This window comes from Leishmania major, chromosome 16 (genome assembly GCF_000002725.2).
Source record: "Leishmania major strain Friedlin complete genome, chromosome 16".
Lineage (NCBI taxonomy): Eukaryota > Euglenozoa > Kinetoplastea > Trypanosomatida > Trypanosomatidae > Leishmania > Leishmania major.
Window position 1 is genome coordinate 387,091 of NC_007257.2, and position 16,389 is coordinate 403,479.

At 61.4% G+C, this 16,389-nt stretch overlaps 2 protein-coding genes across 2 annotated transcripts; both read left to right on the forward strand.

Moving 5' to 3' along the window:
- Positions 1-1,953: 1,953 nt before the first annotated feature.
- Positions 1,954-4,524, forward strand: LMJF_16_1020 (conserved hypothetical protein; the record flags this gene model as incomplete). The annotated part of the gene is made up of 1 exon (XM_001682130.1): positions 1,954-4,524. One exon carries the CDS (start codon positions 1,954-1,956, stop codon positions 4,522-4,524), a length of 2,571 nt encoding a protein of 856 aa, XP_001682182.1.
- Positions 4,525-6,863: 2,339 nt separating this feature from the next.
- LMJF_16_1030 (conserved hypothetical protein) lies at positions 6,864-9,434 on the forward strand (the record flags this gene model as incomplete). Its single annotated transcript, XM_001682131.1, has 1 exon — positions 6,864-9,434. One exon carries the CDS (start codon positions 6,864-6,866, stop codon positions 9,432-9,434), a length of 2,571 nt encoding a protein of 856 aa, XP_001682183.1.
- Positions 9,435-16,389: the final 6,955 nt, after the last annotated feature.

Genomic DNA, 16,389 nt, shown 5'->3' on the forward strand with positions numbered 1-16,389 from the left:
GTGGTGCAGAGTCCTTGCGCCTGAGGTGGGCGTGGGCGGCAGTGAGACTGCGCAGCTGGTCGAGTTGGTGGGGGCGGCCTGGTTGGCGATGTGCGTGCGTGTGTGTCTCTCCTGTTGTTGTTGACACATGTTTTCTTCGTTTTCTCATTGATCTCTTTCTCAGTGACGTTTTTATCCTTTCTGCTTTGTTTTGGGGTACGTGCTGGTCGGCGCCCGCTCCCGAGAGCGTGCGTGTGCAGTGCCCTCCCTCGAAGTGCTCAACAGGGCTGTGCTGTGGTGAAGAGGGCAGACGGGAGTGGAGGGGGATCGCAGGCTGCTGAGGTCAGCTACGGGGGAGCGCGAGGCAGGTTGCAGGTGGCGGGTGGTGATGTCTTCCCGTGGGGCCGTGCACGCGCAGTACAAAGGCTACCGCCCTTTTTCGCCCCTCCCTCTCTTCACCGCTGCCGTTCTTCCTCCGCGCTCCCTCCCTCCCTCCCTCCCTCCCTCCCTTCCGTCATGCGGTTTCTTTCTGGTGCCGCTTGCGAGTTCGCCGCATCGAATTCTCGCACGGCGTCTCCGCCCTCCTTATCGGCAGGCGCGCTGATGGTCGTTTTCTTTAATTTATTCCCGTGTCTGCTCATTGATGCTGAGGGGTGGGGAGAGGGGGAGGGCGCTGCGGTGCGTGGTATTTCACACACACACACGCACGGACCAGTACCCCCCCCCCTCTATTTCCTTGTAAACGCCGCACCACTGCTGGTGGGTCGCAGGGGCCGAATGCGGTGGTTCCGTCTTGTCCTCTACTCGTTTCTGAGTTTGAGTATGTATTTGTCGGAAGCGTTGCCGGAGGCGCAGAAGGATGACTTGTTGCTAGTGTCTGTCTGTTTTGTGTGCGTGTGCACAGCTCTCTCTCTCTTTTCCTCTCTGTTCTTGTGTTGATGTGTTGGAGGTGGAGAAGTGTGGAGCACGCAGGGCATGGTGCCAGCCGATAATAACGGGGTCGAACTATAATAAGCCCGGCTAGCAGGTCCTGCACGACAGCCCGAAAACGGAGAGTAAGACAGCAGATTTCTTGTATTTTTTTTTTTTAGGCGTGTGCTCTTGCGGCACTCCGTCTCCATCGCCTCCGCTTGTGTCGATGGCGAACAGTCCTCCCCCTTCTTTCGATGTCGTTGATCCGATGATGAAGGCGTTCGTGCATAGTCGCTTATGACGTACGATGGTAACACACGTGACGGGGGATGCAGCACGAGATGCCTCTGCAAGCAGAGCGGGGGCTTCTGCGACGGCGAGCGCACCTGCCCCTCTGCCAGCGAGGAGATGCCGTTTTGTAAAATTCCTCCTTTCTTTTTTTGTGTGCTCTCTTCAACTTCTCGCTACTCATGTCAGACAGCCGCGTCACCACGAGGCAGCCCGTGCCCACCGACCCACCCACTCGCTTCCACACGCACGCATACACAGAGAGCGAACGAGGCACGCATTAGCCTGAGAATCAGAAGCTTAAAGCACCGCCGTCAACGCGTGCCATCTCCATCACGGCCTGGAGCGAGACATACAGAGGAGGGAAGCAGCCTTTCCCTCCCTCTCTCCCTCTGTGGGCGTGTGTGCCTTCCAGCGTGGTTGAGTGCAAACCCCATACCAACGAGAACACCATTGGGGGCGTCAAGGACGGCCGCTGTTGTTATCCAGTCAAGGACACGTACATACACATATATATGGACGTACATGGAGTGTACGTGAGCACCCCCTCCTTTACCCCCAGATCGTCTAGCAATGGTGCAGGAACAGCAGCATCCACGTTCTCGAAGCACTCGCGGTGCCTCGGAGTGTGTTTACGTGAGCTCGGGCGCCAGTATGGCTCAGCATGCGTCCCGTGCGCTGTTTCGCAGGCGCCTCGGGGCAGGGAAGCGCTCTCGCGCCATCGCAGGCACCCTTCTGGCGCTCTTTTTTCTCATCTGCCTCCTTGCCTACCGCATGAGAAGTGGCACATTGGCAGAGGATTTGGAAGCGCGTGGCGATGCGATCAATAAGCAAGGGCACCCCAACTCCACGAGAGTCACTGAGGAGCCGTTTTCCGCGGCGACCGTTGCTGTTGTTGCCACCTCCACGGAAGTGCCGCTCCTTTCTCTCACTGCCACCGAGTCACCCGCTCGCTCTTCGGTTTCCCCAACGACGACGACTACAATTTCTGCTCCGCTTGCCCCACCTCCCACAACGGAGTACAAGAACATCCTGGACTCACAGGATCGGCGAACGGCGCGGCCAGCGCCCGTTTTCGAAGACACCGCGAGGCAGTACGAGGAGGGCGAGCACGTCCCAGAGGAGCCGCACCTCCTGCCTGGGCTGCAGATCCGGCGGCGCACCTTCACCCCGGCGGAGCTGCTGGAGCGCTTCGGCGACACGGACATCATCTACAGCTTCGTGAACGGCAGCGAGGCGAACCACTACTACCGCAAAGCCATGTCGATGTGGTGCTTGCCACAACTACGGGACCTGGAGAACGCGACGTACTCGGAGGGCGGTCGCCTCCCTCCTGCGTTGCAGAGCATAGTGGCGAGCAACACGCCGGCGTGTCTGCCTCCCTACCTGCAAAATGCGTACGACAACCTTCACTCGACGCGCGACTTCGTCGCCACGGTGGCGAGTAACGCACGGCCTGGGACTGACGATCGCGAGACGGACGAGCTGCGGCACAGCCTGCGGAGCGTGGAGCAGCACGTGCGGTGGCACCGCGGCCGCGTGGTGATGGTGTCGCCCGGGCACCACCCGACGTGGGTGGACGGCGCGAAGAACTTCCTTGCTGGGGTGTGCGGCGGTGCGCGCGTGCAGGCGCTGCGGTCGAGCGGGACGCACCTGCGCGTGACGACTGTGCACCAGGACGCCGTGATGCCGTACGGGATGCGACTGACGGTGGACTCGCACGTGATCGAGCAGCACCTGTGGCGCGTGCGCAACGTGACATCCGTGCACGTGTACATGAACGACGACTACTTTGTGAACCGCGACGTCGCGATCACGGACCTGCTCAACGAGTACGGCGGCACGATTGTGCGGACGGAGAGGGGCATCCTGCAGAAGGGTGTTCTGGGGTCACCTTCCGGCGGCACCTGGTCAGAAGGTGTGCGCAACACACACTTGTTCAACATCATGGAGCTGGATCTGCAGCACGAGGACTACCTGCCGGAGACCCTCGAGCGGCAGTGGTCTGCTGAGCGGGTGCAGCGCGGGGCCTCTGGCGTGGGCGACCCGGTGCCGCCGATAGCGCTGAATGACATGGTGGATGCTGCGTACGCGCACGTTCCTGCGTCCCGGCCACCGACTGCGCTACCGCGTCGCCATCGCCGATACGCCACCCACGCGCCGTTCGTGTGCTGCACGAACATGCACCGGTTCCTGCAGACGCGGTACGCGGCAGAGCTTGCCTACAACTCTCTGCATCACCGAAGGCGAAGTGTTCGGGACCTCTACGTCCCGTTCGTGTACAACGCCTTCATCATGGCGCGGCCGTGGCAGGCGTCGCCGAAGTTCCTGCCGTACCTGCTGGAGCTGCACCGGAGCCGACGACTGGGGCGGACGGACGCGATGTCGCCGACGCAGATCGTGCTGGACAACGAGGACGGCTGCGGCCCCGCATCGCTTCGCGGCGGCTTTATCGCTTCGGAGTGCGTGTTTGCCAAGTTCCTGAACAACTTGACGCTGAACGAGGCGGTGGTGGAGCGCGTGCGGCAGGTGAACCCGCTGTACTTCAACATCAACGCCGGGTTCAGCAGCGCGGAGGCTGCGGACCAGCTGCGCCGCTTCCTGCACGGCAAGTTTCCGACACCGGTGTACCTGGAGGTGGGCGGCAGGACGAGTTCTGCCGGGGCCGCCGCAGCTGCTGAGGAGGGAGCGCTGTCGAGGCTGTTTGGCGACCTGATGGCGCTGCCGGTGGTGGGCGTTGTGTCGTACGAGGAGGGCGTGTGCCCGCTTGTGCGGAGCCTTGCGCTTGCGTTCGCGGGGCACCACCGTGGCGGCGTGCGTGTGAGCGTGGAGCAGCACGGCGGCGCGACGCTGCGTGAGGCGCGCGCTGCGCTTGGGCACCGCGTTGTGAGCGCGATGCCTGCGCCTGCGTGCGCGTACAAGGAGCAGGTGAGCGTGGACCCCGCGGCACGGGGTGAGAGCGTTGCCGAGATTGCCCGCCGCGCCATGGGCGAAATGCGGGGCGGCGTGGAGCTGCCGTGGACGTGCGGCGGGGGCGGCGCTGGGCTGCGCGTGCGCGGGTTCGTGGTGGACGCGCGGACGCGTGGGGCGCCTGTGCGGAGCGCTGCTGCGCTGCGGGACGCGCTTGCGGTGCCTGCGCAGACGCTGTCGCTGGAGGACTTCCGCGCCGTTGCTGTTGGGCCGTCGGAGGGCGACGTGGTGCTGGTTGTGTCGCGCGAGGACGCGGAGGCGCAGGCGGTGCACTGGGTGAATGGGGCGTCGGAGAGTGACCTGCTCCTGACGTACCCGCTGCCGGTGGAGGCGTACGAGGACATGGACGCGGAGGTGCGGTGGTCGGTGCCGTAGAGCGATATGTGCAGGGGGTCGTGCGAGGTGCGGGGCAGTGGGGGCGGGGCTGGTGTGGGTGGTGTGCTGGAGATGGCAAGCGGTGATGCACAACGGTGCGCGTGTGTGAGCGGTGCGCCTCTCTCCCTTCAGCAACGCCTGCCTGCTGCTTGCAGCGCTGTTCATAGGCGGCCAGCCCCTCTCTGGCTCTCTGTGCGTGTGTGTGTGCTCGCGCCCCTCTTGTCCTTGATCTTGCTCGCTCAGCGCTGGCGGTTGACAATGATGCGGGGGGTGTGATGGCGCTACCCCTCCCCCGCCGCTGAACCGGCATGTGTGCTTTCGTGGCCGTTTTCCTTCTCTTCTCGGCGCCCTCTAGGTCACACACTCGATGAAGAAGGGGGCGGGCGGTGGTGCAGAGTCCTTGCGCCTGAGGTGGGCGTGGGCGGCAGTGAGACTGCGCAGCTGGTCGAGTTGGTGGGGGCGGCCTGGTTGGCGATGTGCGTGCGTGTGTGTCTCTCCTGTTGTTGTTGACACATGTTTTCTTCGTTTTCTCATTGATCTCTTTCTCAGTGACGTTTTTATCCTTTCTGCTTTGTTTTGGGGTACGTGCTGGTCGGCGCCCGCTCCCGAGAGCGTGCGTGTGCAGTGCCCTCCCTCGAAGTGCTCAACAGGGCTGTGCTGTGGTGAAGAGGGCAGACGGGAGTGGAGGGGGATCGCAGGCTGCTGAGGTCAGCTACGGGGGAGCGCGAGGCAGGTTGCAGGTGGCGGGTGGTGATGTCTTCCCGTGGGGCCGTGCACGCGCAGTACAAAGGCTACCGCCCTTTTTCGCCCCTCCCTCTCTTCACCGCTGCCGTTCTTCCTCCGCGCTCCCTCCCTCCCTCCCTCCCTCCCTCCCTTCCGTCATGCGGTTTCTTTCTGGTGCCGCTTGCGAGTTCGCCGCATCGAATTCTCGCACGGCGTCTCCGCCCTCCTTATCGGCAGGCGCGCTGATGGTCGTTTTCTTTAATTTATTCCCGTGTCTGCTCATTGATGCTGAGGGGTGGGGAGAGGGGGAGGGCGCTGCGGTGCGTGGTATTTCACACACACACACGCACGGACCAGTACCCCCCCCCCTCTATTTCCTTGTAAACGCCGCACCACTGCTGGTGGGTCGCAGGGGCCGAATGCGGTGGTTCCGTCTTGTCCTCTACTCGTTTCTGAGTTTGAGTATGTATTTGTCGGAAGCGTTGCCGGAGGCGCAGAAGGATGACTTGTTGCTAGTGTCTGTCTGTTTTGTGTGCGTGTGCACAGCTCTCTCTCTCTTTTCCTCTCTGTTCTTGTGTTGATGTGTTGGAGGTGGAGAAGTGTGGAGCACGCAGGGCATGGTGCCAGCCGATAATAACGGGGTCGAACTATAATAAGCCCGGCTAGCAGGTCCTGCACGACAGCCCGAAAACGGAGAGTAAGACAGCAGATTTCTTGTATTTTTTTTTTTTAGGCGTGTGCTCTTGCGGCACTCCGTCTCCATCGCCTCCGCTTGTGTCGATGGCGAACAGTCCTCCCCCTTCTTTCGATGTCGTTGATCCGATGATGAAGGCGTTCGTGCATAGTCGCTTATGACGTACGATGGTAACACACGTGACGGGGGATGCAGCACGAGATGCCTCTGCAAGCAGAGCGGGGGCTTCTGCGACGGCGAGCGCACCTGCCCCTCTGCCAGCGAGGAGATGCCGTTTTGTAAAATTCCTCCTTTCTTTTTTTGTGTGCTCTCTTCAACTTCTCGCTACTCATGTCAGACAGCCGCGTCACCACGAGGCAGCCCGTGCCCACCGACCCACCCACTCGCTTCCACACGCACGCATACACAGAGAGCGAACGAGGCACGCATTAGCCTGAGAATCAGAAGCTTAAAGCACCGCCGTCAACGCGTGCCATCTCCATCACGGCCTGGAGCGAGACATACAGAGGAGGGAAGCAGCCTTTCCCTCCCTCTCTCCCTCTGTGGGCGTGTGTGCCTTCCAGCGTGGTTGAGTGCAAACCCCATACCAACGAGAACACCATTGGGGGCGTCAAGGACGGCCGCTGTTGTTATCCAGTCAAGGACACGTACATACACATATATATGGACGTACATGGAGTGTACGTGAGCACCCCCTCCTTTACCCCCAGATCGTCTAGCAATGGTGCAGGAACAGCAGCATCCACGTTCTCGAAGCACTCGCGGTGCCTCGGAGTGTGTTTACGTGAGCTCGGGCGCCAGTATGGCTCAGCATGCGTCCCGTGCGCTGTTTCGCAGGCGCCTCGGGGCAGGGAAGCGCTCTCGCGCCATCGCAGGCACCCTTCTGGCGCTCTTTTTTCTCATCTGCCTCCTTGCCTACCGCATGAGAAGTGGCACATTGGCAGAGGATTTGGAAGCGCGTGGCGATGCGATCAATAAGCAAGGGCACCCCAACTCCACGAGAGTCACTGAGGAGCCGTTTTCCGCGGCGACCGTTGCTGTTGTTGCCACCTCCACGGAAGTGCCGCTCCTTTCTCTCACTGCCACCGAGTCACCCGCTCGCTCTTCGGTTTCCCCAACGACGACGACTACAATTTCTGCTCCGCTTGCCCCACCTCCCACAACGGAGTACAAGAACATCCTGGACTCACAGGATCGGCGAACGGCGCGGCCAGCGCCCGTTTTCGAAGACACCGCGAGGCAGTACGAGGAGGGCGAGCACGTCCCAGAGGAGCCGCACCTCCTGCCTGGGCTGCAGATCCGGCGGCGCACCTTCACCCCGGCGGAGCTGCTGGAGCGCTTCGGCGACACGGACATCATCTACAGCTTCGTGAACGGCAGCGAGGCGAACCACTACTACCGCAAAGCCATGTCGATGTGGTGCTTGCCACAACTACGGGACCTGGAGAACGCGACGTACTCGGAGGGCGGTCGCCTCCCTCCTGCGTTGCAGAGCATAGTGGCGAGCAACACGCCGGCGTGTCTGCCTCCCTACCTGCAAAATGCGTACGACAACCTTCACTCGACGCGCGACTTCGTCGCCACGGTGGCGAGTAACGCACGGCCTGGGACTGACGATCGCGAGACGGACGAGCTGCGGCACAGCCTGCGGAGCGTGGAGCAGCACGTGCGGTGGCACCGCGGCCGCGTGGTGATGGTGTCGCCCGGGCACCACCCGACGTGGGTGGACGGCGCGAAGAACTTCCTTGCTGGGGTGTGCGGCGGTGCGCGCGTGCAGGCGCTGCGGTCGAGCGGGACGCACCTGCGCGTGACGACTGTGCACCAGGACGCCGTGATGCCGTACGGGATGCGACTGACGGTGGACTCGCACGTGATCGAGCAGCACCTGTGGCGCGTGCGCAACGTGACATCCGTGCACGTGTACATGAACGACGACTACTTTGTGAACCGCGACGTCGCGATCACGGACCTGCTCAACGAGTACGGCGGCACGATTGTGCGGACGGAGAGGGGCATCCTGCAGAAGGGTGTTCTGGGGTCACCTTCCGGCGGCACCTGGTCAGAAGGTGTGCGCAACACACACTTGTTCAACATCATGGAGCTGGATCTGCAGCACGAGGACTACCTGCCGGAGACCCTCGAGCGGCAGTGGTCTGCTGAGCGGGTGCAGCGCGGGGCCTCTGGCGTGGGCGACCCGGTGCCGCCGATAGCGCTGAATGACATGGTGGATGCTGCGTACGCGCACGTTCCTGCGTCCCGGCCACCGACTGCGCTACCGCGTCGCCATCGCCGATACGCCACCCACGCGCCGTTCGTGTACTGCACGAACATGCACCGGTTCCTGCAGACGCGGTACGCGGCAGAGCTTGCCTACAACTCTCTGCATCACCGAAGGCGAAGTGTTCGGGACCTCTACGTCCCGTTCGTGTACAACGCCTTCATCATGGCGCGGCCGTGGCAGGCGTCGCCGAAGTTCCTGCCGTACCTGCTGGAGCTGCACCGGAGCCGACGACTGGGGCGGACGGACGCGATGTCGCCGACGCAGATCGTGCTGGACAACGAGGACGGCTGCGGCCCCGCATCGCTTCGCGGCGGCTTTATCGCTTCGGAGTGCGTGTTTGCCAAGTTCCTGAACAACTTGACGCTGAACGAGGCGGTGGTGGAGCGCGTGCGGCAGGTGAACCCGCTGTACTTCAACATCAACGCCGGGTTCAGCAGCGCGGAGGCTGCGGACCAGCTGCGCCGCTTCCTGCACGGCAAGTTTCCGACACCGGTGTACCTGGAGGTGGGCGGCAGGACGAGTTCTGCCGGGGCCGCCGCAGCTGCTGAGGAGGGAGCGCTGTCGAGGCTGTTTGGCGACCTGATGGCGCTGCCGGTGGTGGGCGTTGTGTCGTACGAGGAGGGCGTGTGCCCGCTTGTGCGGAGCCTTGCGCTTGCGTTCGCGGGGCACCACCGTGGCGGCGTGCGTGTGAGCGTGGAGCAGCACGGCGGCGCGACGCTGCGTGAGGCGCGCGCTGCGCTTGGGCACCGCGTTGTGAGCGCGATGCCTGCGCCTGCGTGCGCGTACAAGGAGCAGGTGAGCGTGGACCCCGCGGCACGGGGTGAGAGCGTTGCCGAGATTGCCCGCCGCGCCATGGGCGAAATGCGGGGCGGCGTGGAGCTGCCGTGGACGTGCGGCGGGGGCGGCGCTGGGCTGCGCGTGCGCGGGTTCGTGGTGGACGCGCGGACGCGTGGGGCGCCTGTGCGGAGCGCTGCTGCGCTGCGGGACGCGCTTGCGGTGCCTGCGCAGACGCTGTCGCTGGAGGACTTCCGCGCCGTTGCTGTTGGGCCGTCGGAGGGCGACGTGGTGCTGGTTGTGTCGCGCGAGGACGCGGAGGCGCAGGCGGTGCACTGGGTGAATGGGGCGTCGGAGAGTGACCTGCTCCTGACGTACCCGCTGCCGGTGGAGGCGTACGAGGACATGGACGCGGAGGTGCGGTGGTCGGTGCCGTAGAGCGATATGTGCAGGGGGTCGTGCGAGGTGCGGGGCAGTGGGGGCGGGGCTGGTGTGGGTGGTGTGCTGGAGATGGCAAGCGGTGATGCACAACGGTGCGCGTGTGTGAGCGGTGCGCCTCTCTCCCTTCAGCAACGCCTGCCTGCTGCTTGCAGCGCTGTTCATAGGCGGCCAGCCCCTCTCTGGCTCTCTGTGCGTGTGTGTGTGCTCGCGCCCCTCTTGTCCTTGATCTTGCTCGCTCAGCGCTGGCGGTTGACAATGATGCGGGGGGTGTGATGGCGCTACCCCTCCCCCGCCGCTGAACCGGCATGTGTGCTTTCGTGGCCGTTTTCCTTCTCTTCTCGGCGCCCTCTAGGTCACACACTCGATGAAGAAGGGGGCGGGCGGTGGTGCAGAGTCCTTGCGCCTGAGGTGGGCGTGGGCGGCAGTGAGACTGCGCAGCTGGTCGAGTTGGTGGGGGCGGCCTGGTTGGCGATGTGCGTGCGTGTGTGTCTCTCCTGTTGTTGTTGACACATGTTTTCTTCGTTTTCTCATTGATCTCTTTCTCAGTGACGTTTTTATCCTTTCTGCTTTGTTTTGGGGTACGTGCTGGTCGGCGCCCGCTCCCGAGAGCGTGCGTGTGCAGTGCCCTCCCTCGAAGTGCTCAACAGGGCTGTGCTGTGGTGAAGAGGGCAGACGGGAGTGGAGGGGGATCGCAGGCTGCTGAGGTCAGCTACGGGGGAGCGCGAGGCAGGTTGCAGGTGGCGGGTGGTGATGTCTTCCCGTGGGGCCGTGCACGCGCAGTACAAAGGCTACCGCCCTTTTTCGCCCCTCCCTCTCTTCACCGCTGCCGTTCTTCCTCCGCGCTCCCTCCCTCCCTCCCTCCCTCCCTCCCTCCCTTCCGTCATGCGGTTTCTTTCTGGTGCCGCTTGCGAGTTCGCCGCATCGAATTCTCGCACGGCGTCTCCGCCCTCCTTATCGGCAGGCGCGCTGATGGTCGTTTTCTTTAATTTATTCCCGTGTCTGCTCATTGATGCTGAGGGGTGGGGAGAGGGGGAGGGCGCTGCGGTGCGTGGTATTTCACACACACACACGCACGGACCAGTACCCCCCCCCCTCTATTTCCTTGTAAACGCCGCACCACTGCTGGTGGGTCGCAGGGGCCGAATGCGGTGGTTCCGTCTTGTCCTCTACTCGTTTCTGAGTTTGAGTATGTATTTGTCGGAAGCGTTGCCGGAGGCGCAGAAGGATGACTTGTTGCTAGTGTCTGTCTGTTTTGTGTGCGTGTGCACAGCTCTCTCTCTCTTTTCCTCTCTGTTCTTGTGTTGATGTGTTGGAGGTGGAGAAGTGTGGAGCACGCAGGGCATGGTGCCAGCCGATAATAACGGGGTCGAACTATAATAAGCCCGGCTAGCAGGTCCTGCACGACAGCCCGAAAACGGAGAGTAAGACAGCAGATTTCTTGTATTTTTTTTGTTTTTAGGCGTGTGCTCTTGCGGCACTCCGTCTCCATCGCCTCCGCGCGTGTCTGGCGGCTGCCTCGCGCCGGGTGACGGGGGCCTGTGACGACTGGAGCCACTGCGAATGCAGCCGAACCAGTTGAGACGCGGAGAAAGGGGTGTGGCCGTCGCTGCGGAGTTGCTCTTCCGCCTCAGGGTAGTCGGCAGAGACCCTATGGGAGCGGTGGGCGGCATGCTGCGACGTATGTGGGCACAAATCCAGACGCTACTGGCGCATTGCGTGCGCCTCTGATTTCCGTAGGTTTGTGGTCACCGTGAGGTGGAACACGGCGGCGAGGCTGACAAACTGGCAAAGTCTGCAATGTTAGAGGAAGCGACGCCCACCGCTCGGATCACGAACCTGGACACTCTCTCAGATGCCAGGCCGACATCCCCTGCAGCCGGGATGTGCTTTGCGCTACGCTACGACACAGGCGGCGTGGTTGCGACGGACCCACGCCAAAGAACAAGGCTGCTAGGCGAGCGAGCCGACGGGAGGCCATGCTCGCTCAGCTCCGCGCGGGCGCTTGTCTGCGCTTGGGACTCGTGCAGCGGCAGGTGACTGGTGGTGACAGCATGGCGTGCAGACAGTCTGCTGCTCGCCAGGCTGCTGGAACTGTGGTGCCTCCGGCCCCCCACTCGACATATTTTTTCGCACCGAGGACTTCCGACCTAGCGTTGTGGCCGATACGCCACGCGAGATTCGCGGATCGCTCGAGGCTCAAGGCACACATCGTATTGGGCAATGATCTGATTGCGGCATCTCACTCCTGTGGCACGGGCGTCGCCCGTCGGGTATCTGTGGCTGCCCCCCTGTGCCCCTCTTCAGATCGGCAGGCTGTGGGCTCTTGTTTCGCAGGCACATGCTGATGCACGGGACTCTTTCGCTTGACAGACCCTCTCCTGCGAAAGGCGTGTGGGTGGAGGGTGTGGAAGTGGAATGCTTCCCCCCTCCCCCTGTTGCCACAGGCTCATAGCGGCGTCCCACCTGCCGCGGCGCATGTGGGCAAGCCATCCAGAAACTTCCCCCACGCAATGAAGTCGTCCCAAAGCCGGCCCCAGGATCTGATGGTGCGAGCACACTGCGCGCGCATGTGCTGGCAAGCACAGAGCTGACATGAGTGTATCGCATCGACACAACGCATCCAGAGGGCGGAAGACCAAGGGTGGTGGCCAGAAACGGCGCAAGGGGATTCCATACCGATCGGCCCCACCGCGCACGTGTGCGAAGAGCATGTGGAGACGGTGCACCAGCATCGTCGCAGCGATAATGTGTCAAGTCACATGTCGGAGCGTATAGATGCGGAGGTGGCGCTGATGGACTATCCGTGTGGGGATAGCGAAAGCAGCTCAACGGCAGCACTTACCTACACACTCACATACACATATTCCCATCCCGTCTTTCTGGCTCCTGTGGTTCATTGCACTGCCTCTTGGCCTCTCTTGGTCGCTCCTCTCATCCTCTGATATCGCGTCGACGTCGACTTCTTTATCTATTTTCTTAGCGCGTGCGCACGCATGCATACGCGATGTTTTTGTTTTGTACCCCCATTCTTCTTGTTTTCCTCGATGATGGTGATGCGCCCTCGTGAACGCACAGGATCCATGCGATGCATGGCCGTTTTCAATCACATGTTTTTTCTGTGTACATGGGGCAGACATGTTTGAGTGCATGCGCGGGCGTCTGCTTGTGGTGAGGCCGAGGAGGAGAGGCTTTCACCGAGGCGCTACACTTATGCGTCTTGATGGACCTCCGCCCTCTCTCCTCCTCTGTATAGATGTTCTCTCGTCTCAGCTCTCACTTCGAGTTCACTTTCCACACAAGTGCATGTGCATGTGTGCGAGTGCTTCATGCGCTCTCTGTTGATTTGTGCGTGCCAACACCCAGCCTTCTCCACCTTCCCCAGCTTCTGCGTCTCCCAACTCTCCCCCAGGTCGCTTATCTGACCCTGTGAACACACACACAAACACACACACATATATATATATAGTCATATATCTATGTATATTATGTATGTGTGCATCTTTACATGCACCCGCGCATAATACGCTTCGACCGCCTCACTCGCTCCCTCGTCGTGTTGTTCCGCCCCTCCCCCCTCTTTTCCGTATGGTGTATCGCAGAGGCCGGTGTGGCGGACGAGAGCAATTTGTGGCCATTGTGAACCCTCGCATGAGCACACGGGATGCACTTGGCTGTCATACGCAGGTATTGAAACAGCTCTCTCATTGACCCGCGTATTATTGAGCTGGAGGAGGGAGGATGAGGGGGAGCTTGTGCCTGCTGCATGCTCGGTGAGATTTCCATGTGCAACTCGATCTCAGCGTCCATGCGCATCTCACAGTTAGATATCACCGTCCACTCGACTTGGTGCTGCCTGGCAACGAAGGCGTAGGTGGCGCAGTTGCCTCGAGGGGTGTCTTGGCGCGACTCAGCTTCTTCCGTTGAATGCGCCTCTATTTTGGCGCGAGGCGGATGGGCCACGCCAGGAGTTTGATAGCGTGCCTGGTCGCCCTGGCAGTGATGCTTCTCACGCTGTGGGTCATTGTGTGGGTTACGCTCATGGGGAGCAATGCCCGTTTCCAAGAGGAGAGGTGGCTCCCGCACGCCCATCATCTCTACCGGAAGGCGCAAGAGGAGGCGTACCTGAGGGCGCTCATGGCCGAGGCGGGACGGCGGCAGCGTGGGCAGCGACAAGGTTTAGCGTGATGGTGCGCGCCGATGCCACGAATAATGAACAGAGGAGTAGGAAAGCTTACGGTGTGTGTGTGTGTGTGTGTGTGTGTGTGTGGTGTGTGGGTTAAGTTGGGGGGCGGCGGCGGCGGCGGCGTTAGTGCGCCATGATGTGATGGCCCCTTTCAAAAGGCAAATCACCGCAGTTCTATGAGAATGCTGTTTCGAACACGCAGCAGAGGAGCTGAGGAGGGAAGGCGTCAAGGGCTGCAGCTGGCATGATGACCCTCTCCGCACCCCTCATGCCTCACTCCCCTCCTCCCGGCACTGCCGCGGTGTCTGCTGTCTTTCCTCTTAGCCTGAGCGGTGACTTTTGTAGACGTCATGCCGTCTGTCCGGCGGGAGCACACACAAGAGTGGATTTTCACGTGACAGGCGCACGACACGCAACGAGAGCGATGGCTTTACTGTGCTGTTACTGCCCTCTCTCTCTCCCGGCCTCGAGGCTGCAGGGCTCGCTGTGTTTTTCCCGGCTGCCCTTATCTTTGCTGTTGACCCGCTTCAACACACCCCCGCCTGGCTCGCGTTTTGGGCGGGCCTCCAAGCACTTTTTGAGTGTTACACTTGGCTACAAGAGGAATCATGTATGCCGACTACGCCAAGCTCCTGCAGGGTACCTCCACGGCCGCTCCGCGTGAGACGGCGTTCCCACACCCAAAATTCGGGCAGACACGGGTGGATGCCTCTGCCGTGCTTGTTGCGTAGGAGTTTCTCCTCTCCGCCTCGCCTAACGTCGCACTCACTCTTCTTCGTCCTTTCTCGCTGTGCGCTGTGGAATGTGTCTGAGCAACAGCCCCCCCTCGCTCTGGTTGTGGGTCTCTTTTCCGGCTGCTGGCGGAGGACGATAGGGGGTGGGGGGTGGGGACTGTTGCTCCCCTGTGTGTGACACCCTTACCCGGGCGTTGAATGCAAGCTGATGCGAAGCGAGGAGACGGGGGTGGGTGGGTGGGGGTGGGTACGCGAGGCTGCGCGTACCGCCGCTCTGGCCATCTTGGCGTACCGAAGGCTAGGTAGCCTGGGCTTGTGCTTGTGTACGTAGGTGTCTGGGCCACACAGCCCCTTCGTTTTTTCTTTTTTTTTGTATGTGCATGTGTGTGTGTGTGTGTGCTTGCGCGTCTTTTTATGTCGACGACGTCATGGCTGCCGATGCCAATTCAGACGCAACACGGGAAGGCGAAGAACAACGGTGTCAGAAAGAGAGTCTAGCTGAGCGACACCCACACCCACTCCCACGGGCGGTATACTCATGTGTTGGGCTGCGTCACGCAGTCGAGTGCATTCACAAAAAAAGCGTGCAGTGACACACATCAATGTCATGGGCGTGATCGCTGCTGCTCCCACGCCCAGCGGAGAGACTCTCTTGTGTTTGCATGCTCGTATACACCCCGTCGCGTGCCGTATATCTTCCACACCCTAGCGCTCTCTCCCGATCTCCATCATGTTCCTTCGTTCCTTTCCGTGTCCTGCTCGCGACGATAGCATATACGGCACACACACATAGATCTGTCTGCACACCGCCATTCTCTCGCGTGGGCGGCACGCCGCCACTACCCGCTCTTCGCGAGAGATGCTCTTCACTGGTGAGGCGCTGTCTCACCTTCTTCGACCCTTCCTGCGCGCTGTAGCGCCGACTAACATCAAGCGACACAGATACGAGAGAAGACACCTGACTTGGAGCCCTCCGTATTGCGGCGCCGTCACCTGCATTGCTCAGTGCGTCTCTCCCCCTCTCTCACGTGTCGGACGTCTCGCCATTGAAGTCTGCGCCGCTTAGCCATCGCTTGGCTGCGGTGTGCCCCCCCCCCCCTTGTTATTTTCTGACGTCTCGACCGCCCCCCTCCCCGCTATTCCGTGCTGCGCCCGAAGCGTAACGAAGACACACACACATACACACATACACACACATACACAATAGAAAACGCGCTGCAGCATGTGTGTGTGTGTGTTGTGCGTGTATGTGTGTCCGTTAGGAAGTGGGACACTCGATGGGGCGGGACACACGTAGAGAGGTGAATGGGACACAGCGCACCCACGCATCCTCCACCTCTCCCATGTCTCGTGCTCCCTGCGTTGCTGTGCTTTCCTTCGGTACCCCGCTGCTCTTAATGGCCTGCACATACAAACACATACAGGCGCATACATGTATACACCCACATAATATATGCATATATATATACATATATGCATACAATTCGATGAATCATCATGAGCGAAGCTGCGACACCAAGGCTGGTGTTGCGGCAGAGACGGCGCTCATTCCAGATGTTTCTGCCAAGATGGAGCACATCAGCATGTTTGCGCGAGAACGGCACGAGCGTCGCCGCGGACACGACGACTGATCCTCCCATGTGTGTTTCTTGCTGGTTTCGTAGTGGGTTGGATGCTCCACAGTATGTTTCGTGCCACGATAGCTGTGACCCACGATATCGAGGCAGCAGTGGTGGCGCAGCCGAAGCGTGAGGGCGTTGGCCCGACCGGGACGCTACGGACCACCACACCGCCACTGCCTTCGCTAAGGTCAAGCTGCCCTCCACCGATTCGCGAACGGAGACACCAGCAGCGAACGCATCTGGTGCGCGAAAGGTGGGTCCGCTTGTCCGCAGCAGGGACCGCAGCAACTACAGTAAGGAAGGCAAGTACACCCCAGAGGAGCCGCACCTCCTGCCTGGGCTGCAGATCCGGCGGCGCACCTTCACCCCGGCGGAGCTGCTGGAGCGCTTCGGCGACACGGACATCATCTACA